Here is a 24,977-nt window from a genome sequence, read left to right as displayed (position 1 = left end):
ACAGGACTGAGCCACACCATCCACGGCTGCACTGCCCAGTTTCCCAGTTCAGCCACGTGTGGCTATTTAAACTTAAATTAATTTAAATTACATAAAAATAATAAAAACTTATCTTCAGGAGCCTGAGCCACGTGTGAAGTGTGTGGGCCTGGGTGGACACAACACAGCGGAAATTTCTGTCCTCACACAGAGCTGTGTTGGACAGACAGACGGATGGACGGATGGCTGAAAACCACAGAGAGCGGCTTTGCCCTCCAGGAACCAGAGAGCTCAGCACGGGGCAGGAGCAGAGGAGAGCCGTGCTCCTGCCTTGGGCACACACGCACAGGCAGCTGGCATCTCTGTGGGACCCGACCTTGGAGCAGGAAGGACCAGAAGGGCACTACCCCTGGCTGAGCAGGAAGCAGAGACTCTCTGCCCTGCGGGGCCTGCTAGTTTCCATGTTTAAGGAGAGTCTGGTGTGACTGTAGAGCTCTAATGGACCAATATTTAGAGGCGACCATGCAAGGCAGATCCAGGCACCAAATCTTAATGGCTTCCTCTAAGAAAAGCTAAGAACTGAAAAAAAAAAAAACCAAACCTGCTTTAACACGACAACACGGCAGAAGAAGAAACTGCACACCTGTCCAAGCAGGGGTGAGTCTACTGTCCGTAACGTGGCATGTAGGAAGAAAATCTCCTGATTCAGTATAATAATTCACTTATGGAAAATGCCAAGGGAGCCTCACTGTAGAGTCGGATGATGGCTTCTGCCCCCTCTAGCTTTATGCTGTTCAAATAACTCTCAGTGAAAAGCCTTACTTTTGTACAAGGTGATTCGACACAGTTTTGGATAGAAATAAACTGTCTAGCTTGTAAACGCTGAGCAAACACCCACAGCCCCATCTCACCACACTGGAGTCGCTGAGGAGGAGGACGGGGTGTGTCAGTAGTAGTTTCTTTAGGGCCAAGAAGGTTTTCAGGCAGAGGAAGGCTAGTAAACCCACATCTTGTCTCTCGGACACTTGCCCTCCTGTGAGCCTGCGCTTGAGCCCTGTGCTGCCCAGGATCAGAGCCAACACGGCCTTGGCCCGAGCCTCCCTGGGGCCGCCGTGGACAGTGCGACCTGGGCTGCTCACTCACTCCCGGCCGTCTTGATCAAATGCCCGTTTCCAACCTCCTTTCCCACTGAGAAAGAACTCAGTGGGTTTTAAACACGTTGTATAGGACGCAGAGTCAGCATTCTTAAGGTCTCTGTAGAGGCTTCAGAAGCCAGCAGCATCCATTTAGCCCTACAAGTCTGAGTGGGACTCGCTGGCCCAGATGACAGGGACAAAACCCTCATGGTCAGAGATCGAGGCACCCCAGGCTGGCCAGCCGAGGCCACCCCATGAAGGTGCTCTTCCCTGACTCAGCTAGACCGGCCTTGCCGCAATTCTCCAGGCAAACAACAGCCCATCATGGGACTTGGCACTTGAGATGAAAGCAATGTGCCACCTCTGGCAACCCAATGGCTTTATGGGGGGTGCCACGTGGCTAGGGCAGCCAGAGATGGGGAGATAGATTGCAGGGCGTGTGGCTCTCAGAGGCAAGGCTGGCACCCCAGCGCCTGCAGACTCTGGGTTTGGCCCCCTCCCAGGCTCCGCTGTCTCTAGCTACCGTCGCTCCCATGGATGGGCCACCTGGGGTCAAGAACATACTTGCCACCTCTCACTGCGGCTTTTACGGTCAAGAAGTGTGGGGCAGGGCTATCTGCCCTGCTCCAGGCTCCCTCTAACTGCAGATTCCGAGTGCTTAGAAGGCTGCAGCAGCTCAGGTTACCCAGCTCTGACTAAGCCTTCCTGAGCAGGGTGACCCCAGAGCAGGAGCCACTCTGCATCACACACACGCCTGCAGCCGGGGCTGGGCCGGCTCCCGGGTCTCAGGCCCTCATCTCTGCTCTCAGGCCCCGCCTGCAAAAAGAAGCCAGGCCACCATGTATTTTCTGTCTGCTGGATTTAGTAAATGAGCTCAAGTGCAAAAATGGTCACAGAATTTGCCCCCCCCCGCCTCCTTTTTTTAAAATATTTTTTGACGTGGATAATCTTTTGAATTTGTTACAATATTGTCTGCTCTACGTACCTGTTTCTTAGCACCTAGGTATGTGGGATTTTAGCCCCCCAACCAGGGATCAAACCCACGCTCCCTGCACTGGAAGGCCAAGTCCCAATCACTGGACCACCAGGGAAGTCCCTGGCCCTTTTCTTGGTTGTAACCTCACATGAGGTCTCTCCAAGGGCACATTATAAGCATCAGATCACAGCCTGCTTGCCCACCAGCCAAGCGCTCATGTGCTCTGTGGCTCTGCTCAGCAGCTCTTACTGGTGGGGGCGGGGGTGGGGCTCGGCCTCCAGGGCACTCTCCCCAGGCGGTGCGCGCACCCAGCTCTCAGTCCAGGGGCGGCAGCGGGAAGGCCAGAAGCACTCTCATCACGGCTACACTTGAACTGAGCACAGCAGAGCAGGGACCTCATCCACACAGAGCTAATTCTTAGGCTAGAACGTTAGGATTCTCAACGTGAAGGTTGTCCATCTTTCTCCTTTGAGTTTCTTCTCATCCACTCCATTGACCACACAGATAAAACAAACCTACTCAAAACCTCAGTGAGGCATCAAATGGTGGCTGAGAGCAGTCAGAGAAGTGGGCGGTGCTGCCCAGCATGAGGCAGCCACTGGCCCTCGGCTGGTGAGGGGAGCCCCAGGGCTCCAGCCTGGGGGTGCAGCTCTCTGCCCTCCCACAGCAGCATGACATGGAAGGAAGTCAGAGGTCAGGGCAGACTGGGTCCTGGCCTGTTTCCTCTAGGCCATGTGACCTTGGCCCACCCCCAGTCAGGGCCAGTTCTTTTCCCAGTAAATGCCTAGGGCCACTCTGAACTCTAGAATTCCACAAGCTCTTGCACCCCCTTAAGTCGAGAGTCCTAAATCAGTTCTGGTGGAGCCTGGCACCCCTATCAATAGGCAACCTCCTTTTGACAGATGGATGGAAAATCGGAACAAAATAAGCCACCATAAGTAAGGACAACCAACACAAGGCATGGTGGAATTTTATATACATGCTTTAAACCAAATGAAGAGGACATAAACTGCCCTGCCTTAAGAAAACTCCAAGATACTGAAGCTAGCTTCCATTTCAGTACTAAAATAAAAAAAGAAAGTGTTAACCCAAATTAATTACAAAGAAATTTAACTCATTTAATAAGAAACTTCCTATTCATAAGTCAAAGAGCATCACCTAGTGCCTGGAACATCAGAACCTCAGGGCTTAGAGATCACCCAGGGCAGCCGACTCATATGACTGATGGAAAATCAAAATCCGGAAGAGGGGCAGGCAACATGGACAAGGTCACAGACGCAAAGCAGGAAGGAGAACCCAGGCCCCCTGAATCCACCTCGCTCTGCCAATGGGGCTAAAGATTTCTCAGTGAATGAATGAAGGTAAGAGGTGTTCCCTGCAATGCATGACTCTTCTAACCGGTTCACAAATAAGTGAGCTCCAGGCTATGGAGGTATCTGAGAGGACAACTGAATACTTCAAAATTCTACTTTTATCTTCTCAGAAGCCACAGTGAAATTTCTCGGCCTTTCCCACATAAGCTGACCATCTTCCCAACGGAGGAAACCACAGAACAGAGCACTCACCTCCAGAAACTTGGAGTCTTTCATCTGATGCAAGAAGAGCAACCTAACCATGGCTTTGGTTATGTATTTACGTCAGTCACCAAATTCACCCAAGTCACCGACCCTCAAAACACTGGGTCAGAGAGGCATGGAAAAGATCCGACAACACCTCTTCTGGCCGCAGAACCCTAAGACCATAAATCCCCTTCCTGGAAGGGTTTAGAATTGCAGCAAACCAGAAGTAGCAACTGCGGTCTAGAACACGTTTGCGCAAAACACACACACACAAAAGCAAAACGAACTGGCGTCTGCAACGAGAGGGGGACAGAGGAGGCCCGGGAAGGTTTAGGTGGCAAGGTCCCCCAGGGACGCCAGGTGATTCAGGGCTGGGGCTCCCAGCTGGAGCAGCCTGCCACGAGGAAAGGGGAGCCAGGGCTCAACCCCGGGTCAGGCTCACACCCCGTCGGGCTCATCCCGGGATCGGGCTCATCTCGGGGTCGGGCTCATCCCCCGGTCGGGCTCACCCCGGGTCGGGCTCGGGGCCCAGGGGGCACTGGTGGGCTGGGCGGGGCTGGAGCTAGGGCCCGCGCAGGGCGGGGGCTGAGGGCGGGTCCCCGGGCGGGGCGGGGCGGGGGTCCCCGGGTGGGGCCCCGGCGCAGCCGGCCCACGCACCTCCTCGGCCTGCTTGCGCAGCGCCTTCTCCCGCTCGTACTGGGTGAGCAGCTGCTCGTTGTCCTCGCGCAGCAGCTCCAGCTCCACCTCGTGCTCCTGGTTCTCGCTGAGCACCGAGTCGAGGTTTTCGAGAACGTTCACCACGAGAGGCATCAGCTCCTTGACCACCTCCTCGTCGTAGCAGTGGATGAGGCGCTCGAACTCGCGGTAGATGGAGCCCGCCAGGCCCGACACCCGCTCCGACATCACCGAGCCCGAGCAGTAGTCGTCCTGGTAGACGACCACGCCGCCGCCCTCGTCCATCTGGATCTCCATCATCGTGGCCACCGCAGCCGCCAGCGCGGCCCGCTGTCCGCCGGCGCGCCCGCCCGCCCCGGCTGCCCGTGGTCCGGAGGCCGCGGCCCGTTGTCGCCGCCGCAGCCGCTGTTGCCTCAGGGCTCAGCCGCCGCCGCTGATGCTGATGCTGCGCCCGTCACTCAGCTGCCGGAAGTCCTACCTTCCGGAAGTCCCGCCCGCCAGACTGCTGGGGGCGGAGCCCGCTGGGTCCCCGCGGCGCTGAGCCGCTAGGGGTCGCAGGGGCCGTGACGTAGGAGGAAGCCCGTCCCTGGGCCGGAAGCTCGGTTGAGCGGAGCAGGGCGCGCTTCCCGTCACGCGTGTCCGAGGCGCTATCACCCGACGCCGGAGCGGACTTTTATGAAGTAACGGCATCTGTCCGAAGAGTATATATAAATGACCCTGTACGATTTAGGGACTTAGCGAGCGTCCGTGTGTCCACCCTTGCCTACAAAGAAATGGGCAGTATCCTCGCACGCCCCTCCCTCCCCTGAGGTGCCCGCGGTGCCAGCCTGGTCGCTGTGGACCTTCACGGCGCCGCAGTGCGTGCTCCAGAGTAGGCTCTGCCAACTGCCTCCCCAGTGCCCGCGCCCTCCCGTGTTCCCTCCGCAAGTTGACCGGCTCATCCCTAATCCAGTAACGAACTCTCATTTAGTTCACTTCTGTGTCCTGATATTGTGTAACTTATTTCCCAGTTTCACTTGAGCTGTGTAACCTAACTATTTCAGGGATTTTTGGGGGGTGCGTGACATATGGGATCTTTTTAGTTCCGACCAAGGGATGGCACTTGTGCCCCCTGCAGTGATGGCGGGAAGTCCCTCAACGGTTAAGTTTCCATCCTGTTTGACTAATTCTACCAGTTTTTATAGGCCCTTATTTCTTCCACTTTTAGCCACTTGATTTGCATTTTGTTCCACTGACAGATCTGAGGCCGTGAACCTAAGACATACACTTTCAGCTTTGGGGACCACACAGATGGTGTGAATCCTGATCAAAAACCCTTAAGTGGCAGCTTAGTGCCAACAGAAATGCTTTTTATCCCTGTCCTTCCTGATGCAGTGCTTCAAAGTGAAGTCCTGCTAACCTGATTGCACCCATGAACGTTCCTCTGGGTCATGCCCTAAATACTGTTGCACATTCTTCCCCTTGCTATATGGATGCTCACCCACCCCACTGAGCAACGGTTGGAGCTTTCAGTCTCACATTCAGCCTGCCTGGGGTTTGATCCTGGCCAACTGGAAAAGTGAGCCTGAAACAATTACCAACCTCCTGGGAACATTAGGAAGACCATGAAAGGAGTTTAGTATCATCTCTAGCAAATAGTAAGCATGCAATAAATACAGACATGTTATTTTCTCAAAATGATAAGCCAGGACAGATGAAATGTTTCATTTCTTCTGGTGAACAAGTTACAGAGGAAGGTTGTGAATGTTTTAGATTTCTGCCCTAGTTCTCTCCTGGAAATGCAGGCCCTTTTGAATTACTGCAGTATCTAATAGATTCAGCAGCCACCACTACAACAGTGAGAGGCCAAATGACTTGGCATCAAGTTTATTAGTTTTCACATGTTTGGGCAGATTACTTGAAATTGGTTAGAGAAAATTAAGTTTTAACAAAATGATATGCCTGATAATTCTTGACGCTTACTGAATACTAGCACACTCTGAGAGCTCAAGCTAACTGAATTAGAACTTGCTTCCTTTCAGATTTGTAAAGATAATTTGCTATTCAGTGTTTTCTTTTTCTCATTTTAAGACCCTAAAATGTAAGATGTCCAGACACACAGGTTTCAAAAGTTCTACTTTAATTTCTAAGTATTCACCCCAAATGCCTGCACTTTGTAGTCACACATATAACAGGAAATTTCATTCCTGATCTCCAAGAATGCTAAGGATTAATGTAACAAAGGTTCAGAAGAAATTAACAGGATAACCTGGGAGGAGACAGACATCCTTGTGAGGTTTGACTCACAAAGGTGTTAGAACAAGTTTCACTCTGTCAAAAGAGCCAGTGTGTTTCTAGACAAGGCACAGAACTGAAGAGGGAGCCCTTAGTTGTTTTCATTTCTGCCCCATAACGTAGAGGAGCCTCCCTGGTCCTCTGACTCAGCCACTGCCTGGCCTCTGGAGACAAACAGGCTGTGACAACTCACCGGGGCTGAGACCTCAGTGCTTGGCCACGGCTGGAGCAGCTGCTACAAGTAGGTGGCACTGCCCCACCCAGTCCCAGGAGCATACACTGCACTCTCAGAAACATTTTCAGATGAATAAGTGAAGACAGTGCCAGGTCACCTATGTCAGGTTTCTCTCTTAAGTGCTGTCCTGGTAGTTGGCCCTGGTAGTTGGCAGAATGGGGTGAAGCTTCTTCTAGGGGGCTTTCCAGGCAGGCTAAGTAGCTCCATTTCCCCCAATCCACTTAATGCACAGGATATCAAGTATGCTTGCAGGACATATGAAAACGGCTAATATATAGAAAGGAAAAACAATCTATGCTTTTTCTATAGGACGCGAATCTACAGGCAGATTCTAATAGCTCAGCACTTTATTCATGGAATTCCCTGGTGGCTCAGGTCTGTCCACAATGCGCGAGACCCGGGTTCGATCCCTGGCTCGGGAAGATCCCCTGGAGAAGGAAATGTAAGCCCACTCCAGTACTCTTGCCTGGAAAATCCCATGGACAGAGGAGCCTGGTGGGCTGCAGTCCACGGGGTTGCAAAGAGTTGGACACGACTGAGCGACTCCACTTTCATCTATTCATGGCCAGGGTTCAGGGCAGTTTCAAAGTCAACTCATTTGGCAGGAAAATGAGTGGTGGCGACAGAAAAAAGAATCGTTACCTTCAATTTACAGAAACTAAAAATAATACTGCCACATTCCCATCCATTCCTTTAGAGGCTAAGTTTTTGGTTTTCAAATGAAATAACCTTGAATCCATCAACTTTCAGAAGATTAATCTGGGCATCTTCTGGCTTAAAAAAAAAAAAAAGGTAAACCCCTTCAACCAATAAAGGGCTGTGAGGAAAGGAGGAGTTCAAGCTCTGGAGAATGGATGCAGAGGGAACACGTGAGCACACAGGACCGCCTGCCCGGCCTCGCGCGGACACACACACTGCACATGACCGACAGGCAGAGACTCTGAGTGCATGATTGCTAAGTGTAATTCAACAGCTACACCCACTCCTGCCTTGTAAAAAAACAGGCTCCTCTCAAGGTTACATTGTGATGTGAGCACAGGTTTGTTGTTTCCAATGACAGCTTTACAAAAAAGTTGGCACCAAATGCATGTAAAAAAAGTTTTAAGGCTTAATAAAAACACAGACCAGTAATTTTTCAATGTAGCTTGGGGGGTGAGAAAAGGATGCAGAGAGTTAATGAACCTCCCAAACACAGGCAATCCCCAAGGTACAGAGCATTTTCTAAATACAAATGGCCTCCCCCATCAGGTTCAAAGGAGCAAATGAGCAAGTTTTTCTGTGGCAAAAATGAGCAAAATTTTCTGCGGCTCCTCCCATGACCAGACCATCCCGGCTCCCTCAACCCAGGCCCATAGCCCCAAGGAGGGAAAGGAAGAGCAAAGCTGGGGACGAGTAAGCTGACGTGGTCCTGCTGCGTTGGGCTCTGCCCTGGTGGTGATCTCCTCCTCCAGCCCGCCCGCCTTGGTTCCCAGCTCTGCCCCAAAGTCCCTGCAAGGGGACAGATTTAGAAAGCTCTTCCCCTCGTGTGCTGGTGGCTGACGGGAAGGCAGAAGCCCCGCGGGCCAGCAGCATATCAGGGTCTTCTTGGCCGTTCAATGTGGAATTCGCTTTTCTTGTATGTTAAGGAACACAAAAAAACAGTTATAGTTCACATCTACTTTTGGAACATTTCATCGTAACTTGTGTAAGTCAGTGAGTTTGAGCTTAAAAGCTAATCACCAGTTATGTCAGTTTTTAATGGGGAAAAAAATGCTCTGAATTCCAGACAACTTTCTTGTAAATGACCACTTGAAGGCTAGAGGGAGACAGGACGCACTTGAGAGAATCACATGGAATGAGAGTTTCTCAGCTCCAAGTCAGCAGGCGGACAGGAGCAGGTCTTTGGTTGGCAGGCACCGTGTGGACCCCCAGCACTGGTGGAGGGTGTGAAGCCTGGCAGGGAGCTCCCACAGGCACTGGAGTGTTCAGGCCACTACAAGCGTGGCCACACTGTAGTAATGAAGACGTTTCTAGCACCTGTATGAACTTAGTAGGCACTCGTACCAGTGGTCCCCCCACTCAAACTGTTGGTCTCTCGTGACTGTAGTATAGGTCCTGACACTGTAGCCCTTTAGAGGCTCAATGGGAGAAACTTCGGTCTGACAGATGATAGTGTCACGACTCTTGCCAGTCTGGTATCTTCGCTGGCAGATACCATGAAATGAGCCAGTTGAGAATTTACCGCCAAACTATTTAATCTCCTGGCCTAAGGTCTCTAAGTGTTGTCTGGAAACTGAATGTGGCCCAGAGGTTCTGCAAAGCTTTAGAAAGGGTGGCCTAAGAAAACTCTCCTTCTTCTTTGGTGTACCTGAGCGAGAGACTTTTTTCTAGAAAGGCGTCAGAAACAGACCAGAGTCAACAGTTACTGAAGTAAAGCTGGCACTTGAAAACAGGTCTTGAGCTATTACCAAAGAAGCCAAACCTAAGAACCCAGGGTTCTCAGGCATCTATTCCTCCCACTGCCAGCAGGAACATAAGGGAGGACACAGGAACAGTTTAAACAACGCCAGTACCTGGACATGTCTGGGTAGTTTTAAAGTCCTGTAGAAGGGAGTGGTCTTGCTGACAGTAAGTGTAGCTGGTGAAGGGAGCAGTCCACATCACTGGTGAGGAGTACAGGCCCAGACTTAAGGCTGATGAGGAAAAAAGGAACAACTCACAAGCAAGACTGCCTGTAAAGAGTCTAAACCAGTCTCTCGTGGACAAAAAGCGAGAGATTCCTACGTAAGACCTGGCCGAGGTTTGAGAGGGCAGAAGCAGGGTGCAAAATCCCTCCATAAAGCATATGACGGAACACAGCATTTTGGTTTTCTGTTGACAGCTGCTGAGGAAAAGCAACCAAGACGTTTCAAGAAAATCTCTGGAATGGAGGTGAAAAACACTGGGGCTGAACAAGTCCCCAGAGTGGCTCCTCTGTCCCGCAGCGGCGGACCCGCGGTTTTGGTTTTCTCTCAAAGGCTTTAAGCTTTGCTACTGTGTTAGTGATCCCTAGATACCCAATTAGCCAACACACCACAGACATGAGACCCCACTTCTTGGGGGCACCTGGCCTGGCCCTACTTCCCTCCCGCCCACTGGGAGCTCCTCTCACACCAGGGCCCCGTCTCCTCCCTCGGAGTCCAGAAGGTGGGTCTTCATCTCGAGACGGCTGTGAACTGGACGGCAGCTTCAGGTGTCCACCCGAGACCCTCTCCCCACCCTGCTCCTGCGGGCTAAAGGAACTACACTATTTGAAATCCTATCTCTGGAGTTTCTTGTCTGGCTATGGGACGTGGCAGGCCTCTTAGTAGAAGGAGATGCTGGACTTGCCTCCGGGCGGGTTCAGGACTTTGTTGTGGGAGCGAGGTCGGGGGCCCAGCCGGGGTTCGTGGCTGTCGACAGTGGGCGCGGGCTCCTGGACGCAGGCTGCTTCTCTCGGGCCGCTGGGCTCGCCCGGCTCTTGTCTGGGTGAGACACTGGCTGCAGGACAGAGTCAGCACAGGGCCCGTCAGTGGCTGCCCACCGCCCGGTGGGCAAGCTGCACACGCGAACCGAAGTCTGCACCCTGGATCAGCAGGCACGGGCATGGGGTGTCAGGCACGGGTGTCAGGCCAGGTCAGCATGGAAGGCCCTGAGCCATGCTCGGGGAAACCCCCAGGGGTTGTCTCCACACTGCTGGTTGGCCTCCACACTGCTCCCTACCACCTCAAGTCTGACGAGAAAACCTCAGAGCGAGTGAGAAGGGCGGGGAACTCGTCCTAAGTGGAGGGCCCAGGCAGGTTTCCCTGGACTACCTGACCGACCCCATTTCCACCTCTTCATCAACTGAAGGCAGAAGTTAGCATCCAGTCAGGTCGGGACACTCAGGGACTGAGCCTGACACCCAACCCCACGAGCAGGCAGCCCACCGTGGGGTGACCTGGGGGAGGCCACCCCACACCGTGCAGCCCTGCAGTTCCCCGCGCCCCCCACCCCCAGTGCAGCCTCTGGTCAGAGTTCATCGAAGGCTTTGGACCTCTGCCCTTCACTATACAAGATCAGCTTCTAGAAGAGGACGCTGTGGTTTGAGGCCCAGGCTGACCAGCACGGAGAGGAGGTGCAGAAGCCAGCGGGAATGTTGTCACTGATTAACTGAGCCCACTTCCCCTGCCTCTTCCCTACACAAAACCTGCCCACGGTCACAACTCTGCTGTCTTCATCAGCAGGTGGGCTGGGGCACAGGGACCCCTCCCGGTCCTCCAGCAGCCCCCGCAGAGCTGAGCCCCAGGGAGGGACGGACAACGAGCTCACCTCTGAGGTCTGGCGTGTCCTCTCCCTCACACAGGAGCATGTGGTCCTGCAACGAGGCAAACCCAGGTCAATCCGCTGCTCAGACACTTGCGGCCTTGCTCGGGTGGACGAGAAGAAAGGTGCGGGTGACCTGGGTCTACTTTTATCTTTAAAAAGTGTCTATTTGGACAGTTTGAGCCCCAGGTAACCCTGCTCCACAGCCCGCCTCCACTCTGGTCTCAGCCACACTCCTGCCAGCTTCCAGCCCCCGCCCCATCACAGGCTGATTTGAAAGCAAATCCCATATTTCACTGATCCATAAATGTTCCAAGATGCAGCTCTTTGAACTGCAAAAATAATGCCTCCTTAAATGTCTCACGCAGGGTCCAGTTTACCCTCAGCACGCGCTCTCACCGACGGCCTACCTGTGCTCTGTTCTGACCCACAGGTGTGTCCTCTCTGTGGCTGAGCTACCCCCAGCATGTGCGCAGTGCAGCACACCTGGTTTACCCGGTCATCTGGTGATGAGACAGCTGGGCTGTATCCACCCTTTGGTCACTGAGAACAATGCCATTAAAACAGGTCTCCCCAAGTATCTGTTTGTTTTGTTTTCACAACTGAGGTTATATACCTAAAACTGCTGGTTCATACAGTAAAATTCTGTGTTTTAACTTCTTCAGAAACTGCCAAACTGTTTTCCACAGTGGCTGCACCATTATGCATTCCCAAGAGCAGTGTAGGAGGGTTCCAATTTCTCCACGTCCTCACCATTCCTTACTTTGTCTTTTTGATAACAGCCATCCCAGTACGTGTGACATGGTATCTCACTGTGATTCTGATTTGCATCTCCCTACCGATCGTGTGCTGACTGACCGTTTGGATATCTTCTTTAGAGAAATGTCTATTCACATCCTTTACCCCCTCCCTTTTTGGACCTGAAATTTTTATTTTTAAAAATTTATTTTCTTCAAGTATAGTTAACTTCCAATGCTGTGTTAATTTCTGCTATACGGCACAGTGATTCAATTATACATACGTACATTCTTCTTTATATGCTTTTCCATTGCAGTTCATCACAGGTTATTGAGTAGTTTCCTGTGTGACACAGCAGGACCTTGTTTAATCATCGTATATGAAATAGTTCACATCTGCCAATCCCAGATTTCCATTTCACCTCTCTCCCTTGCCTTTACCCATCTCTGAACGTGTCTGTCTTGTTGTTGTTGAACTGTAGGGGTTCTTTACATATTCTGCAACCATCAATCTTTGAAAAGGAAACGACATTGTTTCCTATATTTGGCGTTACTCTGATTGAATCCCTGTGTCATCAATTAATAGGAGGTTTGGTCGGATTCAGGTTTGGTTGTTTTGACAAGAATTCAAAGGTGGCCCGTGAGGAACCTCTAGCATGAAGCCCATCGTTTCTGGAGGTGTCCTGTTTTCTGATGTGTGAGCAGCCACTGATGATCACTTCCTAGATCTACAATTTCATTACAAGCTTGCAAAACGGTCATTTCTGAATTCTGTTAGTCACTCGTCATTTATGGGCTGGAAGACTTTAATATGAGGAAACTTCCCCTCAGCAGCTGTCATCCTGAGGTACATGCAGTTCACGGAGAAACGCTGGCTAAGTAAGTGCCTGATTCTATCCATCAGCAGTTTTCCAGATGGACATTGTCCAAAGGGGGCAAACTAGATTTTTAAAAATAGTAGCGGGAACCCATAAATTCTAACTATTTGGTGAGTTTTAATCCAAGGTAGCTACTCTACTTATCGGCTGATGACAACAGTGAAGTGTTGCCGAGAGGTGAGCTCCCGTTTCCGGTTGAGCTTCATCAGTATCCTCAGCAGCTCTTCGTGGTGCGCAGAGAAGAGTGCTGGACCGGCTGCATGGGCCGCCCCTGCCACCAGCGGCCCCCAGGGCGCGTCATCACGAGGCTGGTGCACACTCCCCGATGACTAAGGGCAGCCCCGATGACTAAGGGCCGCAGCCAGGAAAAGCAACGTCACCCGCCTTGTCTCCTCCTCAGGCTCGCCATACCCGCTCGGAACCGTTTTAGACAAGTGCCTGGCACCAGCTCTGCCTCTCTCACTCTTAGATCTGCTCTCTGACTGCAGTCCGTACCTTGGGCTTGTTTGGGTGCGCCGTGGGTGAGGCAGCAGCGACGGGGGACCCGAAAATGTCACTGGTCTTGCCCCCCGGTGGGTTCAGACGTGGCCGAGTCTGCACAGGCCCTGATTCGTCAAATATACCGCTTCCTTTTCCCCCTGCAGAAACAAGCAGAGTGGTGAGCGGCCTGGAACACCCACCCAACCCCTCCATACTGGTCACTTCAGAGACCTCCCCTCACTGCAACCAGTGCTGAGTTCAGGCTGAGGGTGAGGTGACTGGGTTGACGAGGGATCCTGAAAGACCCCCATCTCAACCAGCCCCTTCTCGGGGCCAGCCGGGCCTTCATCACTGGGCCTGAACTGCACTGGGCTGGCTGCAAGGGGCCAGCCGGGCAGGGGGTCTAAAACAGCATTTTCCCTCTAGAGTGTCCTTAACCCTGAACTTTTCAGATTTTTCTGCTCTAGAATCTTCTACATTAAACCCAGAAAAGTTCTTTCATACATTAAAGGCAAACAGCTGCTAACTTTTGAGGTGAGATGGATAGAACTGAGTTAACATGCCCTGTTCAAGGCAAACCTGTAATTTGGAAAACATTTATTAGTCATTCTCCTGACCTCAATCTGGCTGGAACTTCCAGTGACAATTAGATATGCCAGTGAATTACAGATATTTAACATCTTTGCTGCCGAACAGAAACGATTTGATGAGCTACTTTGAAAATATGCATCTCGGATGTTAGTTCTTATAAGCTGATGGCTGAGGCATAGACAGGGGACGTAATGCTGACATTAAACAGAAAAGACTCTAGCACATGGCGCTGGCCAGTCACCCCTGCAATCAGCAAACACCAGCACCTCCCTTCACCGAGTGCAGAGCTAAGATTTATAATCTCACAGGAGAAAGAAGGCGCATTCCACACGCAGCTGAGACCAGACACGAATTACCCGGCCCCTCTGTGCCTGTTCCTCACCCTCGGAGCGGTGGTAACAAAGGCCCCTCCAGCCTGAAGGTGCTGAGAGAGGAGTCATGACTCACTGCCACCCGTGTGTCCAATGCTCTTGACAATGCTGGGACACACTGCTCAGTGAAAACAGCAGAAGACAGTGTAGACGGCACACGCTTCCGTGCTGCAGGCGGAAGGATGTTCTGAAAGAGCTGGATCTGATAAGGACACTGGTACTCCATTACTCCGCCCCCTCCAAATGGGGTGGCAGCGGTGGTGTGGGAGCTTAGGATTCTAAATGTGCTCAGTTTTACAGCAGTGATCTTTGTTGACTGCCTCCAAGAAGTTAAAATTTCCAGTCACTTCTCGGCTGTAATGACGCACACCGACAGGACGGGCGAGCAGCAGAGCTCTGAGGAGAGAACCCAGCGCGAGAACCCTTTCTGTGGGGAGGGTGGGGATGCTTAGAGAACAGGTGGGTCTGACTGCAGGAAAAGGCATACATCCATGTCACATCAGGCTGATCGCAAGCCTTGCAGTCCCAGCCACAGCTGCCCAGGTTCCCTCAGCCCCTGGGCTGGGTCCTGCTCAGCCACTACCAACTGTAGGACAGCACCTGGCTGGAGTGGACACACAGGGGCTGGGCGGAGGAGGGCCTGGAGAGGAAGCTCCCAGACACGCTGCTGTTACTGGGTGTCATCAGCAAAAACATCCAGGCCACAAAGTGCAGAAAAGCTGCTGACCAAGGCCACCCCCCGAGTGCCTGTTACCGAGCTGTTGCTGGTCATGCTTAAGTAAATTCTAAGACGTGTGTTCAGCTTATTTTAAAATGTAAGACAAAAATAAAAGTAACTCAATCTGAAGGTTTTGGCTAAAAGCACTGCTCACTTAAAGACATTTTAAAAACTGTGAAACACGACACAGAGAAATTCCTGAGACACAAACAAAGCAAACATTCCAGCAATGATCACAGCTGAGCGTGGGTCAGTCTGACAGGATGCCGCCAGCCCCCAAAAACCTGGGTTCCCTCCCCTTCACCTTCGTCAATACACGCTCGAAAAACACCACACGTCTGTTTTGAACTTTATGAAAAGTAACCACACTGTGCCTCTATTACTCAACACTTTACCTGAAAGATGAATCCGCTTTGAAGGTGGAAAAGATGCTCAATTCACTCATAACGAGAGAAAAATAAATCCAAGATACACTTTTTAGAGACCCAAATCTCAGGAGACAAGACCCTGTGGAGTGTGGGAAGCGGGCACTGCTGATGCCCTGGAGGATGTGTCTGAAGACCAGGAGAAGCACCAGCATTTTATACTGACCCGGCGATGCCGTTTCAGGAAGTCGGCCCCACTTGGAGTATTTGGAGGTAAGCCGGGAGTCAGGAAAATCTGTATCCAATGGCAAGTTCTGCTGCCAGTGAGCTGAGGCCCAGACTGGCCGGTGGACTTGAGCCTCAGCTCCACTGTAGAGGGGGTTACATATCTCCCCAGGCTGTGGAGACAGCCAGCACCCCGCACAGGCCCCACAAACACCAAACAGCCTGCCCACGTCATCCCCGCCTTGAGGTCTAAACCAAGAGAGCAGGTGACACAGGGTACCAACCAGCCCGGGTCCACATCTACCGACAGCCGGCAGTGAGGCCCCTGCTCCGCACGCGCTTGGTCGGCGGGTAGGGGGCGCCTCCCCAGAGTCCACGGGGTGAGTCTGCCGGGCAGGATGCACCCAGAGTCCACAGGGTGAATCTGCCGGGCAGGATGCACCCAGAGTCCACGGGGTGAGTCTGCCGGGCAGGATGCACCTGCCGATTCCCTTCTCAGCTGCCTGTGAGACTTCATCACAGGTGACTTTCTCCCCTCGCTCCTTCCTGTCTTCCCTTTTAAAAAGTGTTTCTCCATGTTAATCCATTCACCAGTTAAAAAGCGCTTCTGGGTGATAGGAGGAGGTGGGGGTGGGGTGGGGTGCAGATTCCAGCATTTGTTAACTGCTCAGCTCTCATCTCAGAGCCCTTGGCAGGAAAGGAAACAAACCCAAAACAATAGGACCACAAGGAGCAGAGGTTTCAGCACAGGGTGCCCCCAGGCTGTTGTAACACTTTGGTTTTCTAACTCTTTAGTTGGGTAGGAGGCCAGGCTGCCAAGAGGTCACAGACTTTCGAGAGCCTGGCAAAGCAGAACCACCCCATGTGGCATGCTTCCTAGAGAACCCGAAGCCCCCGAGACAGCTGCAGACGCCACGGTGCTAAGCGCCGGCAGCCAGCGTGCCCACCCCTAGGCGCCCCCTGTTTGAGTCTACCTGCCACAGCACATGGTTGGTACAAAGGATGCGCAGGGCTGAGCACTCGGGCTCTGCACCCATCAACTGGGTGCGTGAGGATGTTACTCAGGAAGAACCACCTGCTTCTTGGGCTTCCCTAGTGGTGTAGCGGGTAAGAATCCACCTGCCGATGCAGGAGACACGGGTTCAGTCCCTGGTCCGGAGGGTCTGGGATGATGCCGCAGAGCAACTAAGCCCATGCCCCACAGCTACTGAGCCGCTGCTCCAGAACCTGGGGGCCGCAACTACTGAGGCCCCCGCGCCCTCGAGCCTGTGCTCTGCAACCAGAAGCCACATGCAGCAACAAAGACTCAGCATAGCAAAAAAAAAAAAAAAACACCCAACAAAACCACCTGCTTCTCTGCCATAACTAAATCCAAAGATACTACAAACCTCTACCCCACCTGACCACTGAAAACCACATGAAAATCCAGCCTTTGCATCCATTGCTTTTGTTGCTCCAGGTCTGTGAAGCGATATTTGTACCCAGCATCAGGACAGGGTAGGGAGCAGTCCCAGCTCCGGTTCTGTTTGACTTCATCATTTGTCTGAAACACTTACTTCTGTGTTGCATCTCTCAGACCTTTAAGGATGGTATAAACCTTGCTTTTCCCGTGTAGACACAGATGGGGAAGGCCCCTCAGGGAACTACCACTGTGTGGTCACTCACACACAGTGGCTGGACTGTCCGTCAGCCAAGAGAAAGGCTCTTCTGAGATTCCTCCCACTGAAGCCACTAAAAGGTGCGTTAAGGACCGAGAAGCCGCAGGGCTGCACGCCAGGCTGAGCCGTCCTTTTTATTTAGTTTCAATCCTGCTCACAATCTGATTAAAAATACTCTGAACACACAACTTGCAGGCAAGTTCAAGAATCTGAAGGAGTCCACCAGCCGATGTGGGGAGCCTCCCGAGTGGGAAGCATGCGCCTGTGTGCCCGCCTCGGTGCCTGCACACGGCCACTATCTGCTCACAGGTGAGGAGCAAGTCCAGAACGACCTGGAGGACACAGAGCTTAAGTCAGGATCAAACTTCCCTTCCTCTCCAGGACTGACGGCAGGGGATATGCCACACCAGAAAGCATTTGAAAGGACTGATACAAAGAGAAAGAGATTTTTTTTTAATCAAAAGAGCAGCATAAAAGACAAACAGGTAGAGGCCAGAGGATTAAAGAGTCACAGGCCCGTACCGGGGGGGTTGGTCCTCTTGGGTATGTTCTGAGGTTCTTCTGTTGGTCCAAAAATATTAGAAGCCATCCTGTCCGGCCTGCGGGGAGGCGCGGCTTCCTCTGGACGATCACCTGGCTCTCCTCCCGGAGGCTTTGCAGCCCTGCAAGCAGAGAGGCTGTGAGGGACCACGGTCCAGGGGCTGAGGCAGACATCTGTGGAGGGGCACGACATGCTCACGGCCAGCCAGCAAACCTCCCCACCTGCCCATGAGTTCCCATAAAGGTTTTCTCAGCACAACTTGGTTCTGCCAAGACCTCCAGATGTGTGCAGGCTATCAAGTTACTGCTGGGACCTCTCATCAGTAAAATTAAACGTTTCCCTGAAATAAGCAAATGGAGCCAGTTCAGTAGAGTTTCACTGTCATTTTAATTAGCAGACAGTAGTGCTGGGCTGGAGAAGGCAACGGCAACCCACTCTAGTACTCTTGCCTTGAAAAGTCCCATGGACGGAGGAGCCTGGTAGGCTGCAGTCTAAGGGGTCGCTAACACTAAGAGTCGGGTACAACTGAGCGATTTCACTTTCACGCACTGGAGAAGGAAATGACAACCCACTCCAGTATTCTTGCCTGGAGAATCCCCGGGACAGAGGAGCCTAGTGGGCTGCCATCTATAGGGTCGCACAGGGTCGGACAGGGCTGAAGCGACTTAGCAGCAGCAGCAGGGCTGGGCGTGTGACAACACAGTGCAAGTGGACCACAGCAGAGGCAGGGACCAGGACACTGACGCTCGCCTGGAGGGGGCCCATGCTCGTCAAGGCCTGCCGACCCCCGCCCCCTCAACAGCCTATCCCCAAGTCCCATAAAAGCTACCGGGGACCAGTGGTTCAGAGTCAAGCTGCAATACAGACTTGGATTAAGTTCTTTACAAATATACATCCTACAGCTTAAAAGACCTCAGGTTAACAATGGCTTTTAAAATCCCCTTAACACCAGATAATCCCTTAGCAAGAAAACAAAAGCAGGGCTTTAAGACAGAAATCTGACCTAGTCCTCTTAAGAGCCACCACTTGATTCCCTTCCTTTAACATAGCCTCAAGATCCGCAGCTGCTAACGGATCCCAAGCACACATGCTTAGTGGCTCACTCGTGTCCGACTCTTTGTACCCCCATGGACTATAACTCACCAGGCTCCTCTGACCACAGGATTCTCTGGGCAAGAATACTGGAGTGGGTGGCCATGCCCTCCTCCAGGGGAGTCTATCCAGACCCAGGGATCAAACCTGCTTCTCATGCATCTCCTGCACTGGCAGGCAGGTTCTTTACCACTGGCACCACCTGGGAAGCCCCACCCCAAGCAGAGGCTCCCAATTAATCACCCAGTTAAGAAGATGGCTTTTCCTTCTCCAGCATCCTACAAGGAAAAACTTTCCCCTCATCTTCTCAAAAAAACTATCACTCCAGAGAAGTGAGGTATCAGTTGAGAGCAGCCGCTCTGCACTGTCTCCCACAGCTTGGAAGCCAGCCCAGGGGCAGTGGTCCTTGCTAACTGCACCAGTGTTTGCAGGGCACCCAGTGCCAGGCCGTGTAAACAAAGACAGAGAGTCCTTAGTGCACACAACTGAGAAAGTGCTGGGAGGCAGCCCTCGGCCAGCTGGTGCGAGTGCCGAACAGCGGTTTTCAGGGCCAGAAACTTGATTCAATATGAGCACTCCAGGATAAAGTTCTGGTCCGTATCAGCACAGGCCCAGACAGGTGGGATGAGTGGTCACTGTTACAGGGGCTAATGACTGATGGTTTGGCCAGGAGTACTACTGAATACTGACCTGACTCCCTCAAATTTGCAGGGATTTTAGCAGTTGAAACAATCCTTTTATTCTATGTACTGTTTACCTCCACGGACGCCACAGTGCTCTGCTCTTATTGCCCGGCTGGGCCACAAAAAGGGCTCACAGTATAGAAAAGTTTCAGGCATCGGAAGAACCAGCTCAACCTAGCCGCCGGCTCCCCCGACGGCAGGACACCCTCCAGCCCGGGCAACTCTACGTGACTCCCAGCACCCAGTGCTCCCCAAGCCAGAAAGCGAGCCAGCGCGCGCTGTGTGTTCCTGATCGTTTAAGACCAGTCGGTCTGCTCTGTCACTCGCTGTCCCGCCTGTTTCCTGGTCAGTAAAGTGGGGGAGGGCGACTCTTGGGTTCGGGCTGCGGGGTTACGGCGGAGGGCAGCCCCTTGCTCCGGGACTGCGGGGTTAGAGGCAAGGGCGTCGCCTGGCTTCAGGGGTAGCGGGGAGGGCACCCCCTGGCTCCGGGGTTAGAGGCGAGTGTGTCGCCTGGCTCCCTGACTGCGGGATTCTGGGAAGAGGGCGCCGCCTGGCTCCCGGGCTGCGGGCTCCCAGGAAGGGGCTTCGCCCTGAGGGCCGTCCGCTCGCACACACGCCACGGGGCGCCGGGGTCCCGGCCGCGCCGCCACGCCAGCCCCGCCGCTGCAGACTGCTCTGCCGGCGTCTGCGGCGCGCCCGCCCAGGAAGCTGCGCGTGCTGGGACGGAGGTGCGGGGAGGCGCACCTCAGGCTTCCCGCGGCCGCGGCCGCGCCCACCTCCCTCACCCGGCCGCGGAGACCCCGGCTCTGTGAGTTCACCGCGGCCGCCCCGTCGCCCGCACGCCCTCCACGTGACCGTGCCCACACCCACGCCGCACCTGGAGCCGGCCCGGCCGCCCTCGCTGTCCGGTGCCCGGAACATGTCGCCCACCGCTCGGAGCCACCAGTCCGCCGCGCCGTCCTTCCCGCCTGGCCCCGCGCGGTCAAAGGCCCGACCGCTCGTCCCCATTGGGAGTCGCTGACGTCAGTCAAGCAGCGGCAGCCTATCGCGGTGTCGGGCTCCGCCTCATGAGACGAAAGGTTGCGGAGGCCCGCGCCAGACACGCACACGATTGGTGAAAGTAGATGTCGCTCACGGGGCCGGACGCCGCCACTGGATAGCAAGCCGAAGGGGCTGGCCCTCCCGCTCCCTGAGGTGGGCGGGGTCGGACGCTATCCGGGCACCTTGCCAATACTTCCCGGAGCACCCGGCGGCCTCCAGCCCGACGGCCAACCCAACCCGTAAGGCCAGCGTCGAGAGGCGACGAGCACGGTCCAGACTATCCCAAGAAGCCTGGTTTTCGCGAGTCAGTCAATGGCACGTGGATACGTGGCTAAAGGAAACGGAACAGCAGTTCCTCTGTCTTGCACGTCGTGGGGGCAAGAACACTAAGATAAGGGAAGCAAGGGACTGAAGTGTGCAGCTGATTCCTAGTTGGAAAAAACAAAAATAAAATACATTCAGCGGTGTTGTTTCTAAATTACACTGTAGACAGTCCATCGATACCTCTGAGATCACACCGGATGATAGCCACTTGGGCTGTTTGCAGAGTGCACAGTTAAAAAGAAAAAAGCAGAAACAGTAATTATTAGACCAAGTATTAGTATTGTATTTATGCACAATAATAAAAACAGATTTACAAGTTCAACTGGAAATTTAAACATAAGAAGTTTAACAGCTTTTGTTTATTATATTAAATAACCAAACACCTTTTATTCCCCAAATTGGTAAAGAATAAATAATATAATTTACAATATGGTACAAAAAATAATCAGGAAGGACAGGCATTCTGCTTTATACATACTGTATATTTATAATCTATAAAACAAATTCACATCTCAAACAAGCCGAAAACTTTAGATGATATGGCTTAACGATTATTAGAAGAAACAGCAATAATCTCTGCTTCCCAGAAGCCTGGGAGCAGGCTATCCTGCTACAGAACAGCAGGGCGGGCTGCTGTAGTGCTTCCAGGACTTGCTCCCCTCACACGGCATACAAGGTACTGCAGGGTTAGGAGTTTGTCTGACAGCCAGGAAAGATTTGCTCTGGGTTTTTCTTTTTTTAAGACAAAAGTGCCATATTTCCTCCTAAATGCACCTGGGGTAGATTTCAACGTGAAAAAGAAAAAGCAACTGCCAGTTTCCTTCTCCCCTTTGTTTCAAGTGTTTTTTATTCCATCTCCTTTCTTTGCGCATGTTTAGATTCAGCGGTGTGACTGAGTTAAAGACGCTACTGAACTGAAGAGACACCACCAGTAATGAGGCTGCGGTAGAGAATGGGGAACAGGCCTGATGCAGGACAGCAGTGCATCAGCCCATGAAAGAGTCCAAATATCCCTCCGCCCTGAGCAAGTACTCTACACCCAGGAGACACAGGGACACTCAGCTGGCCGCTTTACCTTCTGAAGAATGGGCTGCTCATCACTGAGTATTCACAATGAAGAATCAAGACAACAACAACTGCCTAGAGATGGGGGCTGTTCAGTCTCACTCTTTAGGGGAGATGAGCCAGCAATCCCTGATGACATCAGTGATGAGAGAAAGGCCTTTCTGAGACTGACCTGGTCTTAATCACAACATACTTCAACACATAGAGGAAGCCACAAGTGCAGACAGAGACCATCACACCTTCCACTGCAAAGGCAGAGGGAGATGCTGGAAGTGGGAGGCTTCTCCACTTGGGTCTTTTGAAAAATCCCAGCCTTGAATGTAACAGTTGTTTATTTGCATACATATATAATTATTTAGGCTGGGACAAAATGCATCCAACATGTTAATGCTACATATGACACCATTTTCCCTTATTATGGCAAGCAAACACTTACAGCTGTCTAGTTGCTAGAGAAGCAGTGTTCTCTGTATTCATGTCAGCTTCACAGGTTGAGAAGAGTCAATCCTTGCCTCAGCAACTCACCTCCCCACTGCAGACACTGGCCAGTCAGCTACCCCCACAAGGAGTCTATGCGAGAGACGCAGGCGGGAGGTGCTGAGTAAAGGGTTGACAAAGGCTGACCCCAATCTCCAGGGCTTTCCTCATGCTAGACATCACCAGGTGACAAGTACCGACCTCCCCACCAGACGGCCTCGGGGGACCCCCTGATGGATGAACAGCCTGGGGTCTCTATGGTCCCCAGCGCGGTGCATGCTGCCACTGGGCACTAGCCCCAACACGAGTGCAGTAACGTGACTCGGCATCGCTGGTCCCAGACAGTGGGGAAAGGATAAAGCTGGTAGTGGCCTAACCTCGGCCCAGCCCACTGTAGATCTAGCAGAGTCGGGTGCCGAGACAGACCTGATCTTGCTTGGCTCGATAAGGTGCTAACTTCGGGAAGCTGATACACTGATCACAAAACACAAGCTAATTTAGAGAGACTGTGGACTCAAATACTGCTGTCTGTCTCCCCTCACAAAGTGGTGCCATGCCCCTTTCTTTCAGACCTCCAGGGGCTTGGGACTCTTCTTAAGAGTCCAGAGTAGCTGCCCACATAGGCTTTTCCTCTGATGTCTGTGCCCAGATCCAGAGCTGAAAGAGGGAGACCCCTGACAGGCCGGAGCCTTGGGAAAGCTCGAGAGGCAGGAGGGAGCTGGGGAGGCAGTGGGATCAAGCGGCTCCTCCTCAGGCACATGCCGAGGACCCTCCGCTCTGCCTTGTGTACTGGTTCAATTTGTCTCAAGGGCAGGGGAGGAGCCAGAGAGGTCAGGCTGGCTGGGAAGACTGCCGGTCCACAGCGAGCTGGGGGGAGGTGAGGGGACAAACACAAATAAGAGTGGGCTGGGCCAGATTCAAGAAGCCACACTGACTGCGGCTGCCAGGTGGAGGGTGGGCAGCGGATGGGCTGGGAGCCCAGCACCACAGCACTGGCACCTGCCCACAAGGGGTGTGCCTGGAGGGCGGGTGGTCTGCACCTTGGGACCACTGAGGCCAAGAAGGCAGAGGAGCCTCGGTTAGCTCCACTGGGGAAAACTTGGACACTGGACTCCCTGCTGGTCACCCAAGGCGGCGCAAGGAGCACACCAGAGGCAGGTGGGTTCACCGCACTCTGACTGTGCCCAATGTCTGATCCCTACAGGAGACCATGAGGCAAAGTGAAAGCAAAGGACTGTATATGTGCACTTGGGCATACTCTGCACTGACGTCAACAAGAGGAAGAGAGAACATCCCCTGCAAAGGGCATCTGTCCAAGACGCCAGGGAGGAAGGTGTCATAGAGTCAAGGTCATCAGGAAGGTCTAATCTGTAGTCAGACGAGTGCTCAGGGATCCCCCCAGTGAGAGAAACAATGTCTCAGGTCACTGAGAAGAAACCTGCAGATGGGTGCGGGAAAGAAACCAAGTGAACAGGGCCCTGTTCTTCCAATGTCTCCAACGTCTAATTCTTAAAATACAAGAAAAACATTTTCTGACCAGCTTAGCAAGAAGTCCACACAGCCCACAGAAGACATGATTCTCTTCCCCGTCCTGTTGAGTCAGTCAGGACAAAAGCCCAGATGAGGGAAGCGCTGGGTGGGACCAGGGTTTCTGGAGAGACGGCACTTGCCACACTGCCCAGGACCCTCTGCTGCCCTGACTGGAGTGTCACCTACAGTGTCCGCTGTGTCACGGCGCAGACACTACCAGGCAGAGCCAGGCCACACCCAGCTGTCCTCCGGCTGCAGAGAGGACCACCGGAGCATGGCAAGGGTTTGGCAGAGAAGGCAGCAATGGCCTGGAGCCTCCCTGCAGAGAGCAGGAAATCACAGCTCCCCAAGCCAGAACGACGAAAGCCAGGCCCAACGCTCCTTCCTTTTGAACAGAAAACCCCTAAACATACAACACAACCGCCAAGGTGGAAGTATGGGCACCGTACAGGCCCTGACCCATGCCCCTGCCACGGGTGGCTCAACGCCACAGCCACAGCTGATGCTGGCCCTGCCGGACTCTGCATGTCCTGGCCCCTCTCCTTGGCCAGCAGGACGCGGCTGTGTGCATGTCACACGTTCTGGGTGCAGAAATGCCTCTGCTCAGACTTGTCTCCAGGGAGTCCCAGCTTGACCTGCATTTCCTCCCGTCTGAAGATAGTTCCCCCGGACACTTGAGGACCACCAACCCCGTCCACTGCTCTTGCATCCCCCAGCTGCCCCCACCATGAGGCACCGTCACTGGGACAGGTCAGTGACTGGGGGGCCGCCTCCCCCGCCATCAAACAGAGCCTCCCGGCGGCCGGGCTCGGCGATGGACAGCTCCTGGGCCAGGTCGTTGAAGCGAGAGATGTAGTCGACGCTGTTCTCGTTCATCATGCACACCAGCTGCGAGTCTACAACCTGCGGGTGGGGACGGGGAGGCCTGTCAGCAGGTGGCTGGACGCCACGGCTGGACTGCAGTGCGCGTCCCTCCACGGTGAGGGTTAGAGTCCCCCCAGGAGCCACATCACGCGGCCCTGAGTTCCAGGCACAACCTCAGGGTCATCACCGTGAACCTCACTC

At 53.2% G+C, this 24,977-nt stretch overlaps 3 protein-coding genes across 13 annotated transcripts in view; all 3 read right to left on the bottom strand.

Annotated features, from left to right (window-relative positions):
- The window catches only part of MAPK8IP3 (mitogen-activated protein kinase 8 interacting protein 3), a 43,702-nt gene extending 38,962 nt beyond the window's left edge, over window positions 1-4,740 (bottom strand). For all 11 annotated transcript variants that reach the window (XM_040253694.1, XM_040253734.1, XM_040253710.1 and 8 more), the window contains exon 1: window positions 4,308-4,740. In XM_040253694.1, the coding sequence (XP_040109628.1) occupies window positions 4,308-4,625 (318 nt within the window). In that variant the 5' untranslated portion in view covers window positions 4,626-4,740. The remainder of the gene's footprint in view (window positions 1-4,307) is intronic.
- A 1,423-nt stretch (window positions 4,741-6,163) lies between these two features.
- JPT2 (Jupiter microtubule associated homolog 2) lies at window positions 6,164-20,434 on the bottom strand. Its single transcript, XM_040253681.1, has 5 exons — window positions 20,353-20,434; window positions 17,682-17,821; window positions 13,247-13,389; window positions 11,143-11,188; window positions 6,164-10,332 (listed from the first exon to the last, which is right to left on the bottom strand). Exons 1-5 carry the CDS (start codon window positions 20,394-20,396, stop codon window positions 10,157-10,159), a joined length of 549 nt encoding a protein of 182 aa, XP_040109615.1. The 5' UTR covers window positions 20,397-20,434; the 3' UTR covers window positions 6,164-10,156.
- A 665-nt stretch (window positions 20,435-21,099) lies between these two features.
- Window positions 21,100-24,977, bottom strand: part of CRAMP1 (cramped chromatin regulator homolog 1) — a 44,398-nt gene continuing 40,520 nt past the window's right edge. Inside the window, exon 21 of the mRNA XM_040253654.1 lies at window positions 21,100-24,815. Within this exon, the coding sequence (XP_040109588.1) occupies window positions 24,651-24,815 (165 nt within the window). The 3' untranslated portion in view covers window positions 21,100-24,650. The remainder of the gene's footprint in view (window positions 24,816-24,977) is intronic.

This window comes from Oryx dammah, unplaced genomic scaffold, assembly GCF_014754425.2.
Source record: "Oryx dammah isolate SB20612 unplaced genomic scaffold, SCBI_Odam_1.1 HiC_scaffold_2, whole genome shotgun sequence".
NCBI classification, from domain to species: Eukaryota; Metazoa; Chordata; class Mammalia; order Artiodactyla; family Bovidae; genus Oryx; species Oryx dammah.
This window is presented reverse-complemented; position numbering and strand designations above follow the sequence as displayed.